This window comes from Labrus bergylta, chromosome 13 (genome assembly GCF_963930695.1).
Source record: "Labrus bergylta chromosome 13, fLabBer1.1, whole genome shotgun sequence".
In the NCBI taxonomy this organism is placed as follows: Eukaryota; Metazoa; Chordata; class Actinopteri; order Labriformes; family Labridae; genus Labrus; species Labrus bergylta.
Window position 1 is genome coordinate 11,117,137 of NC_089207.1, and position 22,107 is coordinate 11,139,243.

Here is a 22,107-nt window from a genome sequence, read left to right on the forward strand (position 1 = left end):
TGATTGTGTTTTACATCAGTGTCCAAAAAGGTCTCCCAAGTTTAAAAGAACAAACGTGTTCCCACACAGACTGTAATCAGAGATCAGCTCTGTGTATCTGCTGAGGCAGGCTGCTTACATAAACCGCTGACTCAGCACACACACACACACACACACACACACACACACACACACACACACACACACACACACACACACACACACACACACACACACACACACACACACACACACACACACACACACACACACACACACACACACACACACACACACACACACACACACACACACACACACACACACAGAGATCAGATGGTTGTAAATAAGGGTTTTTACCTGCAACATGAAGCAGCTTTTTCTCTGCTGACGGAGCTGAACTCACACCTGCTTTCAATCAAACTTTATTAAACACATGTTTTGTTCTTTGTTTGGAATTATTACATCATCAAATCCATAAATAATCGTAAATGACGTAATCTGGCAAACTCCACAAATTTTAGGCATCATCAAAGAATGTTGCCTATATAAAGATATAAAACAAGGAGCAAAGTTTAGTAATAAACTTTAGTTTTCGTGTTTAAAGCGCCTGTGAGAAATATTATTTTTGTGTTGACTTTGGCGACCTCTAAAACAAGCGGTGACTCTTATCTGTTTTATTTCTCCCGGTATGCGTGTGTATGTGTAAGTAGTGTTTCATTTTTTAATTCTTTTGTTTTTACAAATATCTAATGTGTCGTCTTTTAGCAGCCAAAAATATCATGCACTGTAAATATTTCTGTATTTCTTAAAGTCTAATGTGTCTGTTTTAACTCTAAAACTGAGCTAGAGACAAAGGCTGCAAATTAAGCCTATGAATACTTTTCTTTTTTCTATTTTTGGTTTGATGTACACATAAAGGCTACTAAAACGGCATAATTAAAATGTCATTATCGTTTGCAGTTTTTTGTGTGTGATCCACCTGGTAAAAAAACATTAAACATTAAAACAACATCCAGTTTCACTCGTCAGAATTAACACTGTCGTGCTGTAGTGACTGAGTCTTGCCAGCAGGTGTCACTGGTGCTTAAGTATCCTTCGTTGTTATTGCCTGCTGCTACAGAGCGGCTAGTCCAGTGCGCATGCGCAGTGAGTGTGCTGCGTCAAGTCAAAAGACTGCAGATAGAAAAGAGAAATCTGTCTCAAGAATAAAATATGTAAAGGAAACTTGAGAAATGGAAATAAAATGTGTAAACCTTTACATTTTATGAAAACAACAACAAAGCAAACAAACAAAAATAACCTGATGTGTTAAACTCAGTTAGATTCAGTAATGATATTACCATAAAGATTTTCGATTGAACAATATGATGTAAACAAGGTGATGTGGTATTATTTATTAAGCGTGTTGAACAGTAAATCCATTCAAACAAACAAGGAATATAGGAAGAAATGAAATGCATGATACAAATACAGTATATTTGACGTGAAGAGGTAGATTTGTTTTTGTATAATTTGGAAAATTACTCTTATTAAACTTCTAACGAATCACAGGTACACATATGACGATGATGTATTTTAAGATTTAACGTTAACGTAGGCCTACTTTTTAAATCTCTTGATGAACCAGAGCCTCCTTACCTCGGTGACTCCTTAATCCCCCCCCATGAACCAGGTGGTCACCTCAGTTTATCTTTGATTATTAATCCTCTAAATTATCCTCCATCCAGCATGAGGACCTCAGATGATCCTTGAGTAAAAAGAAATCTGTAATTCATTTGAGTTTTATTTTGAAGTTAATGAACGGATGTTGTGACGTCGTAGTTTCTACCGTTTTGACGCACCGCGCGGACAGGGAGGCGATGCGGCGACGAGAAACGAAGAGGAAACTGAACGCGCGTCACGGCACGGCACGAGAATCTGTGCTCCTTCTGTTTGTCTGAACGTGAGCTCATCCCCGCGTGCTTTCTTTATTCACGGATACTGAACGACCCGCGCGCGCACACACGCACACACACACTCACACCGGGAGAACAGGCGGAGAGAGGGATCACTATGGCGACGTTGGGACCGGAGTCCGCCCGTCCCCCGCTGTCCCAGCTCGGTTCTTCTCCGTCGATCCAGAATCACCTCGGCGGCGCCAATAACCTGCCCCCGAACCGGGGCTTGGAGCGCGCGCTGGAGGAGGCAGCGGCCAGCGGGGTGCTCAACCTCAGCTCCCGCAAACTGAAGGAGTTCCCCCGGACGGCCGCAAACCACGACCTGACGGACACCGTTGAAGCAGGTAGGCACCGCAGAGGCGTCTTTACAATGGGATACAGAAGCGCGTGGACCCCCCCCTGCTTAGCGTACGGTGTGCTGCAGGACCGTGAAGGCGTCAGAATCTGACGATGTTTAGCCTTTTAAACCAGGAGGTAGAACCCAAACCCGGTTGTTTCTGGTTGGCCTGTGGGTCACATAGTATATGTGCTTGATTCTGAACTCCTCTCAGGTCTGTGTTAACCCCCTGATAGACGGATGCGTCCTCTTCTGTCAGGTCTGTCACATGGACTGGATTTGGGTCCTACACATTTTGAGTCCTGGTGTATCCACGTTGAAGTAAATGTTGTCAGGATGTTTCTGTTGAGTGGGCCTGTGGTGGAATTCCCCCACACTTCCTTAAATCCAATGAGTGATGTAAACAGGCTGATGGAGCACTCAGGAGGAAGGTTGTTAAATTTTTGATACTTTACAACCACAGTTATTATAAAATGATACAATCTCTCTTATTTAATGATTGATACCATCCACAAGTACCAAAGCATTTGGTCAATGGCTACACAGTGTGCAGATATTTTCTGAAATTTGTGGTAATTATAAACAACATCAAATATTGAGTGTCTAAGACTTCAATTTTTGTTGGCATGGTGTCCAAATAGGTATCAGTTGTTTGGTTAGCATTATATCTTAAAAAAAGGAAGGTTTGTTTTTTAGATTTTTACATGCTAACATCAGTGTGAGCTCCAGCATCGATCTGCACAGGTTTGAAAAAGGAGCTTGTTTGGCTAGTTCACTCATATGAAATCAAATTAACCGGTCACAAACAGATAGCATTACACTGTAAGGGCTCAGTTCACACCGTAGACTGGAAATTAATCTGGACGGTGCAACAGTCTCCTGGGAGTGAGGCCAAAATATTTGGAGCCCCCGCTTATGACTGGCTGCAGGAAAAGTTGTAAACCCAGCCTCCTCCCTCCGTGTTAACAGAAGGGACATGGGTCAAGCTGAAGTTATCACGAAGCAGCTACCTTCTGTGTTGAAAAATGGAGCAATTGTGTACGTAACATCAAACTGCAGTTCCTCGAGTGTCCTCTTGAGGCTGGCTCCAAAAGACCCTGAAGTCACTTACCCGCCCATATTAAAATGTCTGTTTTGACAGGAGAGATTCTCATATTCATAGCCCGTTACTGTCAAACGATTTTGGTCTGATTAGTTATTGTCTTTCTGGAGGATTCATTTTTTATCCTTCACCTCTTTTGATTTGATGAAGGATAAGAGTTTCACTTTTGTTCAGTGGAAGGAGACAGAGACGCACTGACGCTCCAGATTAAAATACAGTCGCTGTTGTTAGCATGCTTTCTAGCTTACTGCTTATGGTATCAATTCATGAGGATAGGTCTTGTATGAGATACATGTTTACTTTCCCCAGGGACCAGAAACCTTTGGAGGAACACCGAATATGTTATTTTTGTCCCCTGGTTTGTGTCCCTACTTAACAACAAATAGAAACATCCAATTGCACTTTCATAATAAAGCTTGCTGATACAACTCTATTAAAGTCTGCAAATAGCTTATTCTCATTTTTATGAGCATTGAGCAATGATATTTGATAGTTTCATCTCCATGCAAACATGAGTGCATCATCAGCGTACATACAAACTCAACATGCAACAACATGCTGCAAAAAAATAGGAGACTTGCTGTAATACTTATTCTGCAGAGAACAATCTGCTGTAACCAGTTTGCAGGCAGTTCATTTGAATCCTTGAAAACTAGTTTCTGGTTTTCAAAGTTCCCGGTGTTCTCGATGGAAATGTGACTTTTGCGAGATCTGCTGACATCTTAATAGAGCACAGGGTTTGGTTTGTGCTCACCACAGCTTTAAAAAAAAAAAAAAATCACTGTGAAATTGTTTTCTCTGAAACCAGAAGAGAACTGAGTGAATGGTGAGTTCTGTGGATCACCCAGACTAAGAGGGACCTCCTTGATTTTGGTTAAGAGGGACACAAACCAAACATCGACATGTAAATGTGAAACCTTCTTCTATGGTTTGTCTGTTCTTGTGTCGGCAGCAGGACCAAGAGGGTGCTCGACCCTGTTCCAGTCGGACTGTGGAGTCTCAGTGATGTCATAGTGCTGAACTTCACTTTGTTTATAGACCAAAAAAGAAATGTGGTTTACATAATCAGCAGGGAGGCTCGCTGTTACAGAAACACAGACAGCAGAGAGAACGGGGCAGAAACAGAGCAGTGCTGCAGGGCTACCGGGGTTTGAGTTTCACCTGCTCATAGTTTCAGCATTTTAAGGGATGTCAGGATGAAGACAGCTCAGAGGGTTTAGTTCTACTGTGTCAGGATTTTCTCAGTGGTTCTGTAATGCTTGAGGGTGACTGCTCTTTTGTCTATTTGTTATTAAATATAAAACCGCTGAATGTGTTTCGCACTCCGACCTCAGAGGTGATAAGATTTAGTCTCTGATCAAACTATCAGATTATAGGCATTAAAAAGAAGATGTTTCCACTGTGATGTCACACTTTGGTTTGTGGCTACTGTTTTGACATTTTGCCATCTTGGTTGTTGGAGTCAGAGACGACCATATTTGGACGAGAGGGTGGAGCCTGAGAGAAGCAAGGGGTCATCAAGCTACATGTAGGGTTGCCACAATACCACAACTTTAAAACTTCAATATGATTCTTGAAAAATCAACGATACCTAAATCTGTTTCGATCTGTTTTAGGCTGCAACAAATAATGATACTCCACCTGCTGTTCCCTCGTATGAAGCTTTCTTTCTTGTGAAGAAATTAGCATGATTACAGGTGGATTACTGGTCTATTTTTTGCATGATGTGAACTCATGAGCAGCAGCAGCTCTGCATAGTCATATCATTAGTGATGCAGAATCCTGCAGCTCTGTGGGTGATTATTTGAAATCTGACCTACACACTCACATGTTCAGTGGACTCTGTGTTTATCAGAATTTTAGGGTTTTATTTTTCAGTGAAGGATTTGGTATCCCAATTCATAGAACCGTGGGTTTTAGTATTTGTCCTTTTTATCATTTTGAACACAGATCTGTCAGGATTGATACTCACACGTCTTAACTTTAACATGTTTTTATGAAGATCTCAAGCGAACTACAGCGAGAATGTTACAGTTCACATGAACTGCTTTTGTTGGTCAGGACCCACTTTACAAATTGAACACAATTTGTGTTCTTTGGCAGAATCGTTGGATTCCGGTCACTCACCGATCTATTGGTGCTCCTTTATGACCGACAGGATTATCAGACCAATCCGCTGTGTGTGTGTGTGTGTGTGTGTGTGTGTGTGTGTGTGTGTGTGTGTGTGTGTGTGTGTGTGGAAGCTTCATGTTGTGATCACGTCCTGAATGAACAGACATCATGTTTGTGTTTATCAGAGCGTTAATATCTGATTGTTCAAATAGTTCTAGTCTGATCACACGAGAACTCAGATCAACCTCCATGATGTTAGATAAGTCAGAGCAAACTGTCTAACACACGCACACGCACACACGCGCACACACTGACTGTGGTTCAGAGTAGTTTCATATCAGCGGCCAACAGGCCTGAACCTGCAGTGAAACAAACTGGAGCTTCCTGGAACTGATAGTCGAGTCTGACTGGAACAGAAAGCTGATGTTTAGTTATCGTCGTGCTGTGTCACAAATCTTCTAAATCCATCTAAAGATGGCTGATATCAGAAAAGTTCTGGATCAGGAAGGTTCATGTGGGTGATTCAAACCAAACCAACCAGTCAGCCTGCTCGCTGTCTGTTCATGGTGGTATACACTGTAAAGCTTACAGTGTAAGCTAAGGGTGACAGAGTGTGTGTTTGTGTGTGTGTCCATGTTGCTATGACGTCTTGTTGTGATGTTAGCTTATACCAGGCGATAACGACACTACATAAAAACAACATGCCAAAATGTCCACAGGTAGAACTAGCACGATGCTATCGGTGCGATTGGTTTAATTACAGTAAAAGCGGACTAACATGCTAATAAACACCGTAGTGTAACAGCTTAAACGGCGTTCCTGATGACATATCAGACGGAGAACTCCGAATTGCCGACTTCCTAGATCAAATGGAACGCACCATGTCCCTCGAGTACGTTAAGAAGATTGAACTTTTGCGGTAGAATTTGGGGAGACCCTCTGGTAGTGTGCTAGCTTAGCTAACGAGCTAACACACACGTATGTGAAAACGAGGCGTAAGGGTAGGAAGCCCAAACGGTTGTTGTTGTGTCTTAGTGTTATACTCCGGGGTTAAGTCGTGCTAACGTCGCACATCTGAGAACCTGTTTTCATTTCAAAGCTTCGAGATGGATCAGAAAGTACTCAGCCAGTGGATACTGAAAGTCTGGAGACACATCTGGACATATTCTGAGTTTAAAAACATTTTTGATAACCTCTAAGCTGCAATCAGGAAGTGTGGAATACGTTTCACTTTCTGTTCTTCTTCTGCTGTTTCTGCTGCACAAACTGCTGCTGAGAGGAGGGGAAGCATCACACACTCCTCCTGTGACCTGCTGTTTTCTGTCCTCTTCTGCAGCTCTGAAAATAACCCGTGTGATGAATAATAAAATAGAGGTTTGATTAAAATGTATTTGTGTGCAGCAGCCTACGTTAAAGCTTCAGGCTCTGCAGTTTTTCATTCTGTACGTTCATATCACTCATTGACAGAGACTACATCCTCGTGTGTATATGTGTGTTTAAGCCACGCAGAAATAAGAGATTACATAAGATCACATGATTTAGATTCTCTCTACAACTAATCGGCAGGATTTTCAGATGTGACTGACCTCCATCTCTGCAATCAGAATCATAAATCATGAAAAAAAAACAGATTTCAGATCTGCTGCTCAAACATCAGGTTTTCCTCAGACCACGTCCTTTAATTCAGAGTTATTTTTTATTTCATCTCTTTTTATGTCATCACTGCTCTGAGTCGGTCAGCGATGATGCCGCTGTGTCTTTCCTTTAGTCATCCTGTGTAGCAGTTTTTAGCAGTTTGAGGGCGGTTCCCTTTAAAGGGCAAAGAGGATACATGATCAATCGATTGGCTAAAAATGCAACAATATAGATTATTCTACAATTAATTTTGCAGACGTTTTTTATCCAAAGTGACGCAGATCAGAGAGTAAGAACAACACAAGCGAGGATCTAGAGAGGAGGAAACAACGTTAAGGAGTGCAAACGAACAGCTTTAAGTCTGATCGGACACACAGGTGCTGACAGGAAGTGACCAGAGGAGCTGACAGGAAGTGACCAGAGGTGCTGACAGGGAGTGACCAGAGGTAAAACACTTCTGATCATCTGAAAAATCATTCAAGTTAATATATCATCAGCAGCTGTTCTTCTGTTTACATACTTTCTTATTCCGTCGATCATTAAATTAGCAAAGATATTTTAGTTTTAAAACATGTACTTCAAAAAGTGTCGGTCTTTTTGCCAGCCTTATTGCCACTTTCTGATTTTAGAGCAAAGTGAATACTTCAATATCAGAACAATGCTTCAGTGTAAATTAACATGTTCCGTATAAACCGGTGTATAAGACACACTTTTAATACCTGTTTTTTTTCTGTACGTTTGTACAGACACTTTTTTTTTTTCTTATACCAGCGCAGACCAAAACAGACTGCTTCTTATATACCGGTGTGATTTATATTCTGGATTGACTTATTGAACCCTCACACGATCTAAAAATGATTCATCCTCTGGGGACCAAGACTGCAGACTTTTGTTTAGTTATCACCATGCTGTTATTAAAACTGAGCTTTTTAATTTGATCTGATTTATTTTTATTTTGCAGATATCGAGTAGATCTTTGTTATAATTATGTTTAAGTTAAGTGTTGATATTCTAGTTTTCAATTTTGTGGATGGAGTCATGATGTGAGTCTGAGGTGTGATGCACCTCCCAGTTCAACAAGCCTCACTTCCTCTTCCACACTGCTCTTCCTTCCCTACACACACACACACACACACACACACACACACACACACACACACACACACACACACACACACACACACACACACACACACACACACACACACACACACACACACACACACACACACAGAGAGAGGAAGCTGTAGATTCTCAAGAATGCTGTGTGGTGTTGGTAAGAGGAGGGTCTATCCGCTCTGCGTTTCCCACCACACCTGAATGTAACGACAGCTCGGACAAACACACACACACACACACACACCCTCACACACTTATCTATGCATGTGAAGACACTCACATCAACAGAAATCAAGCTTTTTATTGAGAAAGTTCTGCCAATTTTAATGCAGCAAAAGCTGAATAATAAAAATAACCTTGCAGACTTTAAGTTGTTTTTATGTAAAGACCATAAAAACACATTATTTACTTAAACTAACCCTGAGCCTGACCTTCAACCTCATAAATACATCCTTTAACATGAACCCCCTCACATCCCCTGACCCTCTGTCTGTAACTTGGACGTGGTGTCCACAGAGGGTCTGTATGGGGGAGGGGCTCGTTTTCATGCATACTGAATGAAGCAGTAAATGAAACAGTTAATGGAGGAGTTAATGGTTTCTCTCAGAGGATTGAACAGCTGTAAAGAGCAGATTAATACTCGGCTGAGACAAAAGAATCAATAGGACCAGACGAGACGGGAGTGAAGGTCGACTCAGGTCAGGTAGAGGATGATTAATGTCGAATAACAGACGTAGAACCAATAGATCTCAATAATAAACATCTTACAGTGATTGTGGTCAGGATTAGAAACCGGGTGTAGAATATGGAGGAGGCAGACTAGTCAACCAAATGATTAAACGTTGTCACCCTCGCTCGTCAGCACCAGAAATAGACAGTTAACCTAATTATTCGAGCTGGGCAATTAATCGAGTTTCAGCGTCAATCATTTGAAATTCAAGGATTTGATTGAGATGGAACAATGAATGTGCCACACGCCGTGTTGCGCAGTCCAGTTTGTCTGACCAGTGTGACCGCTCCGTACACTTCCTTGGCCATGGCACGCTTCGGCACGGTACAGTTCATGCACGAGCACAAGCACTTTTCAGTTGCCTTTAAACATTAGCCGTGATTTTGTTTTTCAATGTGATGGGAAAATGGAAAGAAAACGGGTACATGCAGTGTGGGTTTGGACAGTGGTATCTCCATCTCCATCACCTTCAGACTAGTCGACTGGTCTGACTGTATATCAGCTTTTTATCAACTGGATAATCAGCCAGTAGGAACATCCCTAGTGTTGATCCTGAACACTGGTTGTGTTGTGAGTCTCTATGGGACACTGCGAGGTGGAGCAGTGACGGCTGAGATGCTGGTCTTCTCCCTCGCACATAGACAGGAAGTGACCGCTCCCCTCCACATTGTTTTCTGCCCTGATAATTTCCTGTCCTAACCAAGGATCCCCCCCCGCCCCTTAAAAAAACTTGTACAGAACAGCTACAGTGACCAATGGTTTGCAAACATCAGACTTTCTGCAGAAATACAGTAAAAAGGTTGCATTAATACAGCACTTTGATTAAAGTGCCTGATATTGACAGACATGTTACGACTCAGCTTGCAGACCAGTTGTTGTAGTAGTTATTTTGTCCAATTACTGTTTGACTGCAGTCTAAAAGTAATATCTGTTAAGATTGAATTTCTGGTTATATGAAACATGAACAAAACTTGCACGTCTTTGGTCCACCTTTTTTTTTTTTTTTTTTGAAGAGTGAGTCATCGTGAGTTCATAGAGGATCTTTGTCCATCAGCCAGGTCATGACACCTGATCACAGCAGGAAGGTTTCTCTTTTCTCGGATCTCTTGACACCGCCGAGTGTAACCTCAGGCTGTGACATCGTTTACACACTGTTACCATGGAGATGTTGTCACACATTACATCACATATTCCCGATTTTGTTTCCTGCACTTCCTGTAAAACAATCCTCCACTGAGCACCAGATTAAATCACAAGTGTGTGTGTGTGTGTGTGTTTGTGTGTGAGAGTGTGTGTGCGTGTGTGTTTGAGAGTGTGTGTGTGTATGTGTGTGTGTGTGAGATGAGGTCATATCTCGTGTTTGTGCCCAAATTAGGTCTTTAGAGTTTTTTTTCTATCAGTGTTTGTGATCTGCTGCTCTGATCAGAGAGACTGTGAAGCTGTGATGTAGAGCAGAAAATAGAAACACACACACACATAAAACAGGAACACACAGACCAGACGTCTGTCTAGTAATAGAAACATGTCTCTGTGCGGAACTTGGACTCGTTGACACCATCAGAAGGCAGACAAAATAATGAACGAGTACTCTTTCATTTGCAGATAAATATTTTTCTACCATCAAATATACGTCTGACACAGACCTCTCGGTGGTCTGCTGTTTTTTTCTGCTGCGTGCTGCTCATCAGTAGTTGTCTGTAGGACAGTGGTTGTGAATGCTATGGCTTGTGATGGTAACACTTGAGTCTGTGCTGAGAGCTGTACATGAGTCCATGTCCATTTTCCAAATCAGCCCTCAGATCTGCTGCTCTTCATCAAACATCTCGTAGCTGTTGTTTGCGGTGACCGGCGGTTTCCACAGGATCTGTATTCCGCTCCGTTTTGACGGCGTGCGGCCTACCCCACTGGGTCCGTTTCTGAAGCGTAAGTGCAGCAGAATCACAGCTGGATTCACGAGTTCACGAGAGAACTACAAGATCCCGCGGGATAAGGAGAATAACATACAAACAACAGGTTACTTTGCCCGAGTGTTGCTGCTGGATCGTGCTGGAGACGTAGTGTTGGGAGTGCGGTGGAAACACGAGAGTTGTCGACCCTGCAAAGAAAGCAATCGAGTTAATGCACTCAGTTTGCTTTGAGGTCACATCTCACATTTTCTTTGCTTAGTCTTATAATGAATGCTTAGTTCATTAAGGTTCACAAATTACAGGTCAGAGTGAGACCTCCTGATTCACACGATGAGATCTGCTCGAATACAATCACACATTATTTATTCTAATTCACCTCGTCTGGACTGTAAGACATGGATTTATGGATTTATGTCTGTCTCCTTTTACCCATAATCCTCTTTGATTTGTGTGCGTCTTTAGTGGGATTAGATGGTGTTCTTACTAAATCACACCGTAGGGGTTGATAGAGGATGTATCAGCTGCTCTGTGTCAAATATAAAACATCTCAATGAGGTGAAAATAACAAATATTAAAATTAACCCAAACAAGAGAAGTAAATCATACAGCCACGTCCGTATTTAAGAGAGAATAATATTTTAATTCTTAAATCAGCTGTAAAGGTTACATTATCATTTCCTCCTCTTTGTGTAATAAAGATCAGCTTTTCCTAAAAGTGAGATGTTCGAGTGTCCTGACAGACGCCAAAATCCCTCTGAATAAATAAACAGGAGCACTCTCTCATCCTCCAAATGTAGGCCAACACACACACACACACAGACACACATACACATACATACACATAACACACACACACACAAACACACACACACACACACACACACCTCTATCTCCCACTTAGATCCCCCTGGCAGCACCCTGGCATCCAAACATCTCTCTCTCTCTTACACACTCACGCTTACACACACACACACACACACACACACACACACACACACACACACACACACACACACACACACACACACACCAGTAACTGGTTCAGCGTAACGAGCACACACACTTTCCATACCACTCTCCTCCTGCAGGCTAATCCTAACACACCATGAAGCACACGCCAGCATACATTAGGACGCATATGTTCAAGAAAACACAAACACAAACACACACACAAAAACACACATCATAAACACACACACAGAGATGAACACACACACATATGAACACGTACATAAAGACACACGTTTCATTCAGAGTAAATCCTCATGCAGACGTGTTTAAATTGAAGGATTAACGTCTCAAAAAGAGAAATCTGTCGAGATGTAATCCGAGGATTTAGCCTCACCTGCTCAGGTGTGACGTTCAATTACTCTGCGAGGGTGTTTCCGTGGGTGGGGGGATGTTTTTATATTTATGCTGCTGTTATTCATGCATATTGATCAGGATACATTTTTCTGTGTAGGTCTTTAACTCTGTGTTTGCTGATATGGACATCTTGCAGATCTTTATTTTTCTGTGTGCATATCTACCGTGTGTGATTCTGTGTGAGTTTGCATCATGAGTTATTTATTTGTTTTATTTGCTGCCTAACAGTCATTTCAGATGAGGCAGAAGCTTGTCTGGTTTTTGGCAGGAGCAGGGTTGTCAAGGATACCACATTTTTTTTACTTTGATGCGATGCTAGTACAAATCAAACCAAATGGTTGTTTGATTCCACATCAACAAAAATAGAAGTCGTAGGCACCAAATATTGGGTTCTCTATTGTTTTCAATTAGAAAAAATGAGTGGTGGAACGGATCATAGCTGATCTGTGATGCGTTCGGGGTGCACGTGATCCACAAGTTTTTGCAGACTTTCACACAGTGATGTGTTGTCATGAAGTGTTGATATTTCAGTGTGTACGGTGACTTTGACTCAAACGCTGCTTTGACTTTTCACACCATGTCTGTATTTATCATGGAGGTATCAGCGTTTGGTTACGAGTGACCACAATCAGAAATGTATCGTCAGTAACGTACCAGCCAGCTGTTGTCTGTAAACGTAGACAAACAAACTCCTGGAAACGACGCTGTTTTTTAAAACATGTGTAATCAGAGAAGTTTGAGACATTTTGACAACCCACCTTTGTTTTTGAATTAAGTGTTTTTTTTGTTTTAATTAATGCTTTGTGAAAGAGGGGCCGATGTTATAAGATTAGTCTTCTTTCTGCTCCTTTTCATTCAAAATTTGAGATTTTATGTTTCTGTTTTTCTTAACTTTATTGTTTGTTTGAATGAAATAAAATTAAAAAAATAAATAAGTAAGAAAAACAACCTCACATTGAACTGTTTTCATGGTTTGTTAGTTTGTCATTTTGATGGCTTATTACCCCACAGAGCTCTTGTATTTCTGTTGCAGCCAGTCAGATTTCTCTGCAGAACGTGGCCCCTCCCCCCTCTGCAGATTTAATCATTTGAATTTGGATGACTTCATTTTTCATGAATCAGTTTAAAAACAGAGACACACATCCTGTTTGTGTCCACTCGGGTCGCATGGTTTGTGTTTAATGTGTTTTTTTGTGGAAGTGAATGTTGTGGCCTGCAGCCCTGCCAGTGGACGGACACACACACACACACACACACACACACACACACACACGGCACAGACAGTGTGGTGATATGCTGACAGCAGAGAAAGATGTGGGTCAGTGGTGGGGGTCTTGTTGTTGTATTTGGTGATTGTGTGTGTGTGTGTGTGTGTGTGTGTGTGTGTGTGTGTATATGTGTGCGTGTGCCTGGTGGTTTGCCAGTTTGAGGAAACTCCCCCACTTTAATCCTGTTACTGTCTCTGCCTGCAGCTCTCTTTTTCCTCGTTCTCTCTATTTTTAATCCTGACTTTTTTTTTCTCTCCGTCTCTCTCACGCAGTTTTTTTTTTCTCGTCTGTCCCACTTCCTGTCAAACATCTGTGTTTTTGTTTCTCCTACTTTTCTTAAAGCAAGCTTGACACTTTTCTATTTTCACTGCTTCTTGTTTTAAATTTGATCAAATACAGAAAGCAACAGCCCAACGATTGTCCTCCCAACATCTGTATTTTGTCCCTCTTTTCATTATTCATCATTGCTCATACGAACGATGTCAGGAAAACACTGATTGAATGCTCTGACATGTTTGTATGATCAGTAGAGGTGTATGAATGCAGCGTCTAGTGACTGGAAACGCCTGATTTTCAGTCCACAGTTACACACACACACACACACACACACACACACACACACACACACACACACACACACACACACACACACACACACACACAGTCGCAGTCGTTTCATGTCATGCAGACAGCGGCACTAAAGTGACAGACCCTGGCTGTGAAGCTCCGTCTAATGGGCCTGCTCTCCTCGCTCTACAACCTGGATGTAAACAAACACAGTGAACAGATAACGTCTTGTTGGAGCAGCATGATGTGGCAGAAATCTGATTTTTTTTAAATGGAGATAAATACGTATGTAGGCTCTGTCACCTTAACATATAGAACAGGTATTTGGTCGTTAATGTCAGGGTTGGTAATTTCCTCCAGATCCACTTTTTAGGATTGTGGTTGAAATTGTCTTTAGGTCCTGACAGACATTAATAACTCATGTTCTCTGAAAAAAGGAACAAAGAAAATCCATCATCTGTATCAGTTGTAAGCCTGTAGAAACTTTGACCAATGTCTGCCACGAGGTACCAATCTGATGAACCAATCACACGCCTCCCTGCTCGCTCTCTACCTCTTGCGTGCTCTAGCTCACACTCAAAGCGCATCACCGATGACTTTAGGAGTTTATACTGTGAGTTTATTTACCGCTGAATGAGACATGAGACGATGTAGTTTGTACACAATGCAAGAGATGAGCTGAGGTCCGCTTTAGCACTGCTAATGCTAGCCACACTGAAAACCAAAGTGCATCATTTACCCCCCCCCCCGGGTGTAGAATAATCGTTTAGTCTGAATTTAAATATCTGTATAACCGACTCTGCTCTCCAAAATAACTTTTTCTGCCTCGTCATGTTGGAGTCTGTTGACGTTTTCTTTTCCATTCAGCATCTTTAAACATCCCATCGCATACCAACGTTCTGTTACGTGTGATCATCCTTTCATAATTACTCATCCTCTCTGACCTGCTGTATACTAATCCATGGCTGTCTGCTGTCAGTGGGTCACACACACACACACACACACACACACACACACACACACACACACACACACACTCAGATGTGACAGATGTTTCATGTCTTGCGTCTGTAAGCTGCTTCTTGAAACCTGAATTTTCCTCTGGATCAATGAAGTATCTATCCATTCATCTGTGCGTTGCATTTGGTTGCCACCATGATGCATACATGTTTGGTCGCTCTCCAGTCACTGTTTCACTTGCACAACTCTCAGCAGAGATAGCAAAGATGAGCGATGTCTCACTCCTCAGCAACTCATCTCTGGAAATGATGTATTCGTGCAGAGTATTTCAAACGAAACCATCGAAAATTCAACAATTTAAATATGTTGTCGTCATTTTTGTGTTGACAATGTGGACTTATTGTCTCTGCCCGATGAAGCAGGCCTGGTAAAAAGGTTATCTCCTGTTCTGAGGGCTGGAAAGAGGCTCAGATGGGTTAGTGTTGACACGTGGATTTAGTCTCCCTCTGCAGTCTGCGAGAGAGAAGTGATGACCTTTCACTGTTCATTAAACCACAACACACACACACACACACACACACACACACACACACACACACATGAAGGTGAAGTGTAAACCTGCTGTTTCTGTTCTCCTGATTGACATTCCTGACCTTTACTCTCACACTCAGCCTGATGCTGTCTCCGCTGCACATGTCTCACTAAAATTCACCATAACTGAAAATGTATGAACAGGGAAGGGAGAGGTTATTTTTGGAGATAGACACAAAGTAAATCATTGTCCGTACAAAATGGGCGAGCCTGCAGGACAACACAAAATACAACATTTGTTGCCAACAAGTTAAATTGTTGAATTTGTGATGGTTACGTCATGGTGCGGGGTTTTGCATTCTCTGCGAGGACACATCATGGTTTTTCAGAGCCTAGTAGCTGAGGAGTGAGACATCTCTTATCTTTACAATCTCTGCTGAGAGTCTCGCATGTCAAACAGCGACATATTACTCAGTACTGGATGCCTAAGACTTCTGATTTTGTTGCCATGGTATCAAACAGGTACCAGTTTTTACTAGAACCATATCTATGTGTTTAAAATTCTGGTATTTTGACATCCATAGATAAACCCTTTTTAATTTGTGGGTCTGTTATTAAACAGAACAGCCCGCATAATAATACCTCTGTACAGGTGTTCTTTATAGCAGGATGTGTGTGTAAAAAGGGCTAGACCAAGGATTCCCAATGTGTGTGTGTGTGTGCGTGCTTGCGTGCCTGACTGGTCGATTTGTATTTTACTCTTTCCATCATCTGTTCAGGGACAACAGATGGACATTAGCTAGTTAGCTAAATCTGGTACAACGCATCTCCTCTCTTCTCTGTTTTTTTTGTACACTGTCTCTGATTCAAATAAACTTGTAAACTAACCTACAGGGGGAGGGGGAGGGGGGGGGGGGAGGGTCGCAAGGCACCGAGAGGAGGCGTTGCGATATTCCATCCAAAAACATGTATTTATGAAAAATAATTTCACCCATTTTTGTGAAAAATGCAAATTCTTACAATAAATGACTGAGATGATATTAGCCTCGTAGTCTGCCCGGCTGTGTGCAACTGTAAATGTTTGAACCCCCTCTGTGGACAGTGTGGGACCCCAGACTCTTAACTCCTTATTTTGGGGGTCTAGATAGAGAAAGTCCAGCGTTAACTAACCTCTCTGTCATGTCATGAGATTGTGTGCAGCACAAACAGCAGACGAATCCTTTCAGTTTCATTATCACGTACATCACAGTAAACAGCAGCAGCGGGGCCAAAGGTCAGAGATGATTAAACCACAATTAAGTAGTAAAGTCTTCACTTTTATTTCCACTCTACTTTAATATTGGTATGTTTACAAAAAGTTAGCTTTTAGCTGGAATCTGTTCTGTTGATATGAGTCCAGTAAAAGCGCTGGGATAATTTGATAAAATGAATTATTAAAAGGGTGAGCACATGGAAAAATATATTTGTGCCAGGATTGGAATGAGGGTTATTTAATAATCCAGAACATTAGACCGGAGTCACAGTTCAGCTGGAGTTCAGATCAGCTCTCAGCCCGTCCATAAACAATCTGTAGACAAATCTGTCTCACTGCGCCGTGAGTGATTGAAGGATAATAAACGGGCTCACCACATCATGACGCAGATTTATAAAGACTTTGAACTCATGATCGGTCAGCTCCGTCTGCAGGAAGAGAAGAAAACAACTTTTGCAACGGTCTGGTTTGACCGTTTCTGATTTAAACTGAGGAGGTCAGGAGAGTCGATCCCGACAGGTTTGTGCAAAAGAAAAAAAAAAAGTGGCATGCAAACATCTAGTGCACTTAAGTTGAAGGATGTCTTTTCTTAAAATTGTAAATGCAAACTCCTGCACACTGTCAAAACTGTGAACTGTCAGAACTCTCTCTCTCTCTCTCTCTCTCTCTCTCTCTCTCTCTCTCTCTCTCTTTCTCTGACTCTCAGCAGCTGTTGGTTAAAATCTGACATAAACTCTGAAGTCTTTTTATCAGAGATGGGACAGATCCGATCTAATATCTGGTATGATATGATGTAATATTATGGGATAAAGGACTGACGGCGCCACTCTAGATAAATTGGGTCCTTTAAACATTCTCAGACCGCACAGTCTCCGTCTGAAGACGTTCAGACTGAACTGTAAGAAGTGTGGACAAATCGTCTCCATGACGACGGTCAGACGAGATGGAGCAGCTCCTTCTATATATCGGTGTTTTTCTATTTTTATGAAGATTTGTTTCTTTTTGATTCTGTTCACCGTTAAAATAACCGGACTGTCCTGTTTTAAAATAACTTGGTATCATATGAAAAGTTCTGAAAAGCTTTGACATTTAGCACATTTTATTTACTTAGAAATGAACGCGATTTACAGACGATAAAAACCAACATAACAGACATAACACATGTTTGGATAATGCTAATTAGAATGTCAAATATTATAAATAATATTAGTGTGTGTGTGTGTGTGTGTGTGTGTGTGTGTGTGTGTGTGTGTGTGTGTGTGTGTGTGTGTGTGTGTGTGTGTGTGTGTGTGTGTGTGTGTGTGTGTGTGTGTGTGTGTGTGTGTGTGTGTGTGTGTGTGTGTGTGTGTGTGTGTGTGTGTGTGTGTGTGTGTGTGTGTGTGTGTGTGTGTGTGTGTGTGTGTGTGTGTGTGTGCTGCAGATTTGTTAGTGTAGCTAATTTTATTTCATTCTTCAATCTCTCTGATTTGACTTCTTAGACACAAAACAACATGAACAGCATCATGTTGCTGCTGTAACAGCTTAATCAACTATGTGAGTGTGTGTGTGTGTGTGTGTGTGTGTGTGTGTGTGTGTGTGTGTGTGTGTGTGTGTGTGTGTGTGTGTGTGTGTGTGTGTGTGTGTGTGTGTGTGTGTGTGTGTGTGTGTGTGTGTGTGTGTGTGTGTGTGTGTGTGTGTGTGATGAAGGAGCAGACTGATCTCTCTGGGTGTTCTCGTCCTACTTTCCCCTCGTGCTGACAGAAAGTGGGGCGATCGAGGTAGTGAATGAATGAGTGAGTGAGGGAGGGTTTTGTTTCTCCTCAGAGTCTATGGAGTAAATATTTATTCAGATAAAATCAAACAAACAAACAAGCGCACAGATTGCTGTCTTTGTGTGTGTGTTGTCCTGCAGCACAATGAACCCCCGGGCTGTGGTTATGTTGGTGCTCTCTCTCTTTCTCTCTCTCTCTCTCTCTCTCTCTCTCTGAGGATGTCGATTGATGTGTGGGTGGATGTTCAGCTGAAGTACTCGCTCTGTTACGTAACTGTGAGTTCAAGTTAGAGAACAAAACACAGGATGAGGATGAGGAGGAGGATGAGGAGATGGAGGAGGATTGGAGGAGGAGGAGACAGCTTCAAATTAAATTGATCAATCTAGAAAGAGACAAAGAGGTGGAGCTGAGGAGGGCCTTAAATCTCCCTACAAACACCTACAACACACTCACCTGTCAGTCAAATCAACCACGCCCATAATTATTCAAATACAGTCATGAAGAGAGAAATGAGGGAAAGAGACCAAATCAGTTTTTGTACCAGGCTGTTCTATGGAGATGGACTCACTGCAGGAGACAGCCTCTAGTGGACACTCCAGGAACTGCAGGTGTTCCTGCATTGGCTTTATTTCTCAACACTGGCGGTTGGCGCTTGATTGTAAACTTTAGAGTCAGCGCGCCTTCTGCTGGACAAACTACATGATGACATCATCTCTTCATAGCTCCCGTCGCATCGTCTGCTGCATCACATGTTCTGTCTGAAAGATTTTACTGAGTGATTATCAGAACACACTCTCGCATCGATTGTGCTTTTTCGGTGGTACTCCCAGACCAGCTCATGATGTCGACCCAACAGCAGATTTGTCAGGCTGCACTCGTTACTGTTGAACTCTTTCTACGGTGACTCAGTGTGGACAAAAAGTGTGAGCATGTGTAAAAATAGATCCCGAGTATAAAGCAGGGTCTGCAGGAGGAAAACAAAAAGGAGCCGAGGCTGTTTTCTGAGCTCGCATAAATCTTGCTCCGGGACGAGGAATGTTCCACCAGAAAACAATTTAGTGTTTGTTTGTGTGTGTGTGTGTGTGTGTGTGTGCATTGTGTGCGTGCAAGTGTGTGTTTGCCACCCGTAAACATACCTTATAAAGCAAATTTTGTGTTTTATGGTTTTTTAGGAATGTGTGTTTTTGTGTTTGTGTGTGTGTGTGTGTGCAGTAATGGCCTGTCCTCCCACAGGAATCCTGCATGACCTATTTCACAACCCACGTCCATCTGCCACACACACACACGCGCACACACACACCTACACATACACACATACAACGCACATACACACATGCATGCATGCACACATACACACTGCTTCTATGTTTAGATCTGAAAGCACACAATCTAGAAATATGCATTTTTTTTGCCGCAGGATGAACATAAAACACACACACACACACACATACACACACACACTTTTGTGCTGTCGCTGATGTGTGCAGCTTCACATACACGCATGTTTGCATCCATGTCTCTGCATCCATGCAGAAAGTGTCACATGGTCGTCATGGTGACCTCAGCTCCTGTCATCTTCTCCTTCTTCTTCTCTTACATTAAAAGTATGTTTGTTTGTTTTCTCTAGAAAGTTTGTGACTTTTTCTGTTTCTGTGAACTCCAGAGGAACATTTGGAACCACACTTTTTCATTCCTCTGAGGTGTTAAAGGCAGAATGTGAGACGTTTTACACATAAATATTTCAGAAATCCAGCGACAGGAACTAAAATCAGTCTGAGATGTTGTTTACCTTTCAGTGTCTCTGTAAGAGAACCTGCACCCTGAAAAAAGATCATATCCTGTTTCTATTTATTTTCACCTTTAGTGTCAAAGGAGATGCTTTATTTATTTTGGGAATTAAAAATATTTTCAAGTGAAAGTTAATTATTCAGTGACCTTTCTATAAAGAATACATTTATTATAATCAATGTTCTCTTTTGACCTTTATCTGTGTGAACATTAAGATAAAATCAGCATGGAGTTCAGGCTGTGACCTTTTTATGTACTTTTTTAAACCTTTAAAGAGTTGTATTTGTCCTCCGTCGAGCTGCAGCAGTGAAGCTGTTTGTATTTATTCTGTCCCTGTTCTTCTTCTTTTATGCTCTGTGTGTGTGTGTGTGTGTGTGTGTGTGTGTGTGTGTGTGTGTGTGTGTGTGTCTGTCTGTGTGTGGAATAAGACTAAGACTAGGTTAACATGTTTTATGAATCATTGTGATGTGCAGAAGATTCAGATTCTGTGTGTGTGTGTGTGTGTGTGTGTGTGTGTGTGTGTGTGTGTGTGTGTGTGTGTGTGTGTGTGTGTGTGTGTGTGTGTGTGTGTGTGTGTGTGTGTGTGTGTGTGTGTGTGTGTGTGTGTGTGTGTGTGTGTGTGTGTGTGTGTGTGTGTGTGTGTGTGTGTGTGTGTGTGTGTGTGTGTGTGTGTGTGTGTGTGTGTGTGTGTGTGTGTGTGTGTGTCTTTTTGGTGTATAGCCTGTCATTACTGTGCTGCAGGGAGGAGTCTCCCCTTTTCCTGCACCAGCAAAGGATGCAGCTGCAACACACACGCACACACACACACACTCAATCACACAGAATCTGAATCTCCTGCACATCACAATGATTCATAAAACATGTTAACCTAGTCTTAGTCTTATTCATGGATAAAACTATTTCAGATTTTTCCTGCAGATTTTTCTTCTTAGCTTCTCTGGGTGACTGGTTTTTGGTTTTATAAAAAAAAAAAAAAGAATCTGAAGATGACTTTGGATTCTGGTAAATTATGATTAACTTGTAAAAGTTTCTGACATTTACCAGGTTGAATGTGAATCGATTCACCATAAAAAAAAAAAAAACAATCAGCGGTTTATTGGCTAATGACATGAATCTTCATCTGCTGCTCAAGTTTTTATTTCACTCTGCGGACATGAAGAGTGAGTAAACTGAATCTCTCAACAATAACAACTCACTCTTTGTTTTCTCTTCCTCTTCCAGTCGTCTCCCTCCCTTCCTTCTTCTCCCCCCCCCCCCCCCCCCCCCAGCAGTGTGTTCAGATGACAGAGCTCTGTGGATGTTAATGAGTGGGCAGAAAACATTTTTGTGTCTCGGATGCTCGGCCTCCACATTCCTGCTCCGAGCCCGACTGTTTGTTCATCACGACAACGAGCAGAGAAGGCACGGAGGGACTCTTTTTCTCTCTCTGCACGTCTACAAAGCGAACAGCAGCAACAGAAACTTTATTCAATTCTAAGAAAACACACAGACGAGCTGTTTGTGGAGAAGACATCAGTCACCCGGTGTGGTTGTGCTGATTAGTGCGTCGCTTCATGCTTCATTTCTATTGGCTGGTAGTTGACATAGATCGGGCATACCCTTAACGATTGTATAATTAAGTTTAATATCATCTCACACTGTACAGCCTGATTGATAAACACAACCTGAGTGTGTGTAGCTGTATGACCAGCCGGGAGCAGCTGATCGGGCCCTCATGACCTCCTGTACACTGATCGACAAACGACTCACCGTCAGGCTGAAATA

At 42.0% G+C, this 22,107-nt stretch overlaps 1 protein-coding gene across 6 annotated transcripts in view; it reads left to right on the forward strand.

The window, feature by feature from the left end:
• The first annotated feature begins 1,805 nt into the window (after window positions 1-1,805).
• Window positions 1,806-22,107, forward strand: part of lrch1 (leucine-rich repeats and calponin homology (CH) domain containing 1) — a 66,948-nt gene continuing 46,646 nt past the window's right edge. For 2 of the 6 annotated variants that reach the window (XM_065961861.1, XM_065961858.1), the window contains exon 1: window positions 1,807-2,263. In XM_065961861.1, coding sequence (XP_065817933.1) covers window positions 2,035-2,263 — 229 coding nt within the window. In that variant the 5' untranslated portion in view covers window positions 1,807-2,034. Of the gene's footprint in view, window positions 2,264-22,107 lie in introns of all 6 variants that reach the window. The other 4 variants (XM_065961859.1, XM_020631975.3, XM_065961860.1 and 1 more) reach the window with 3 other exon arrangements.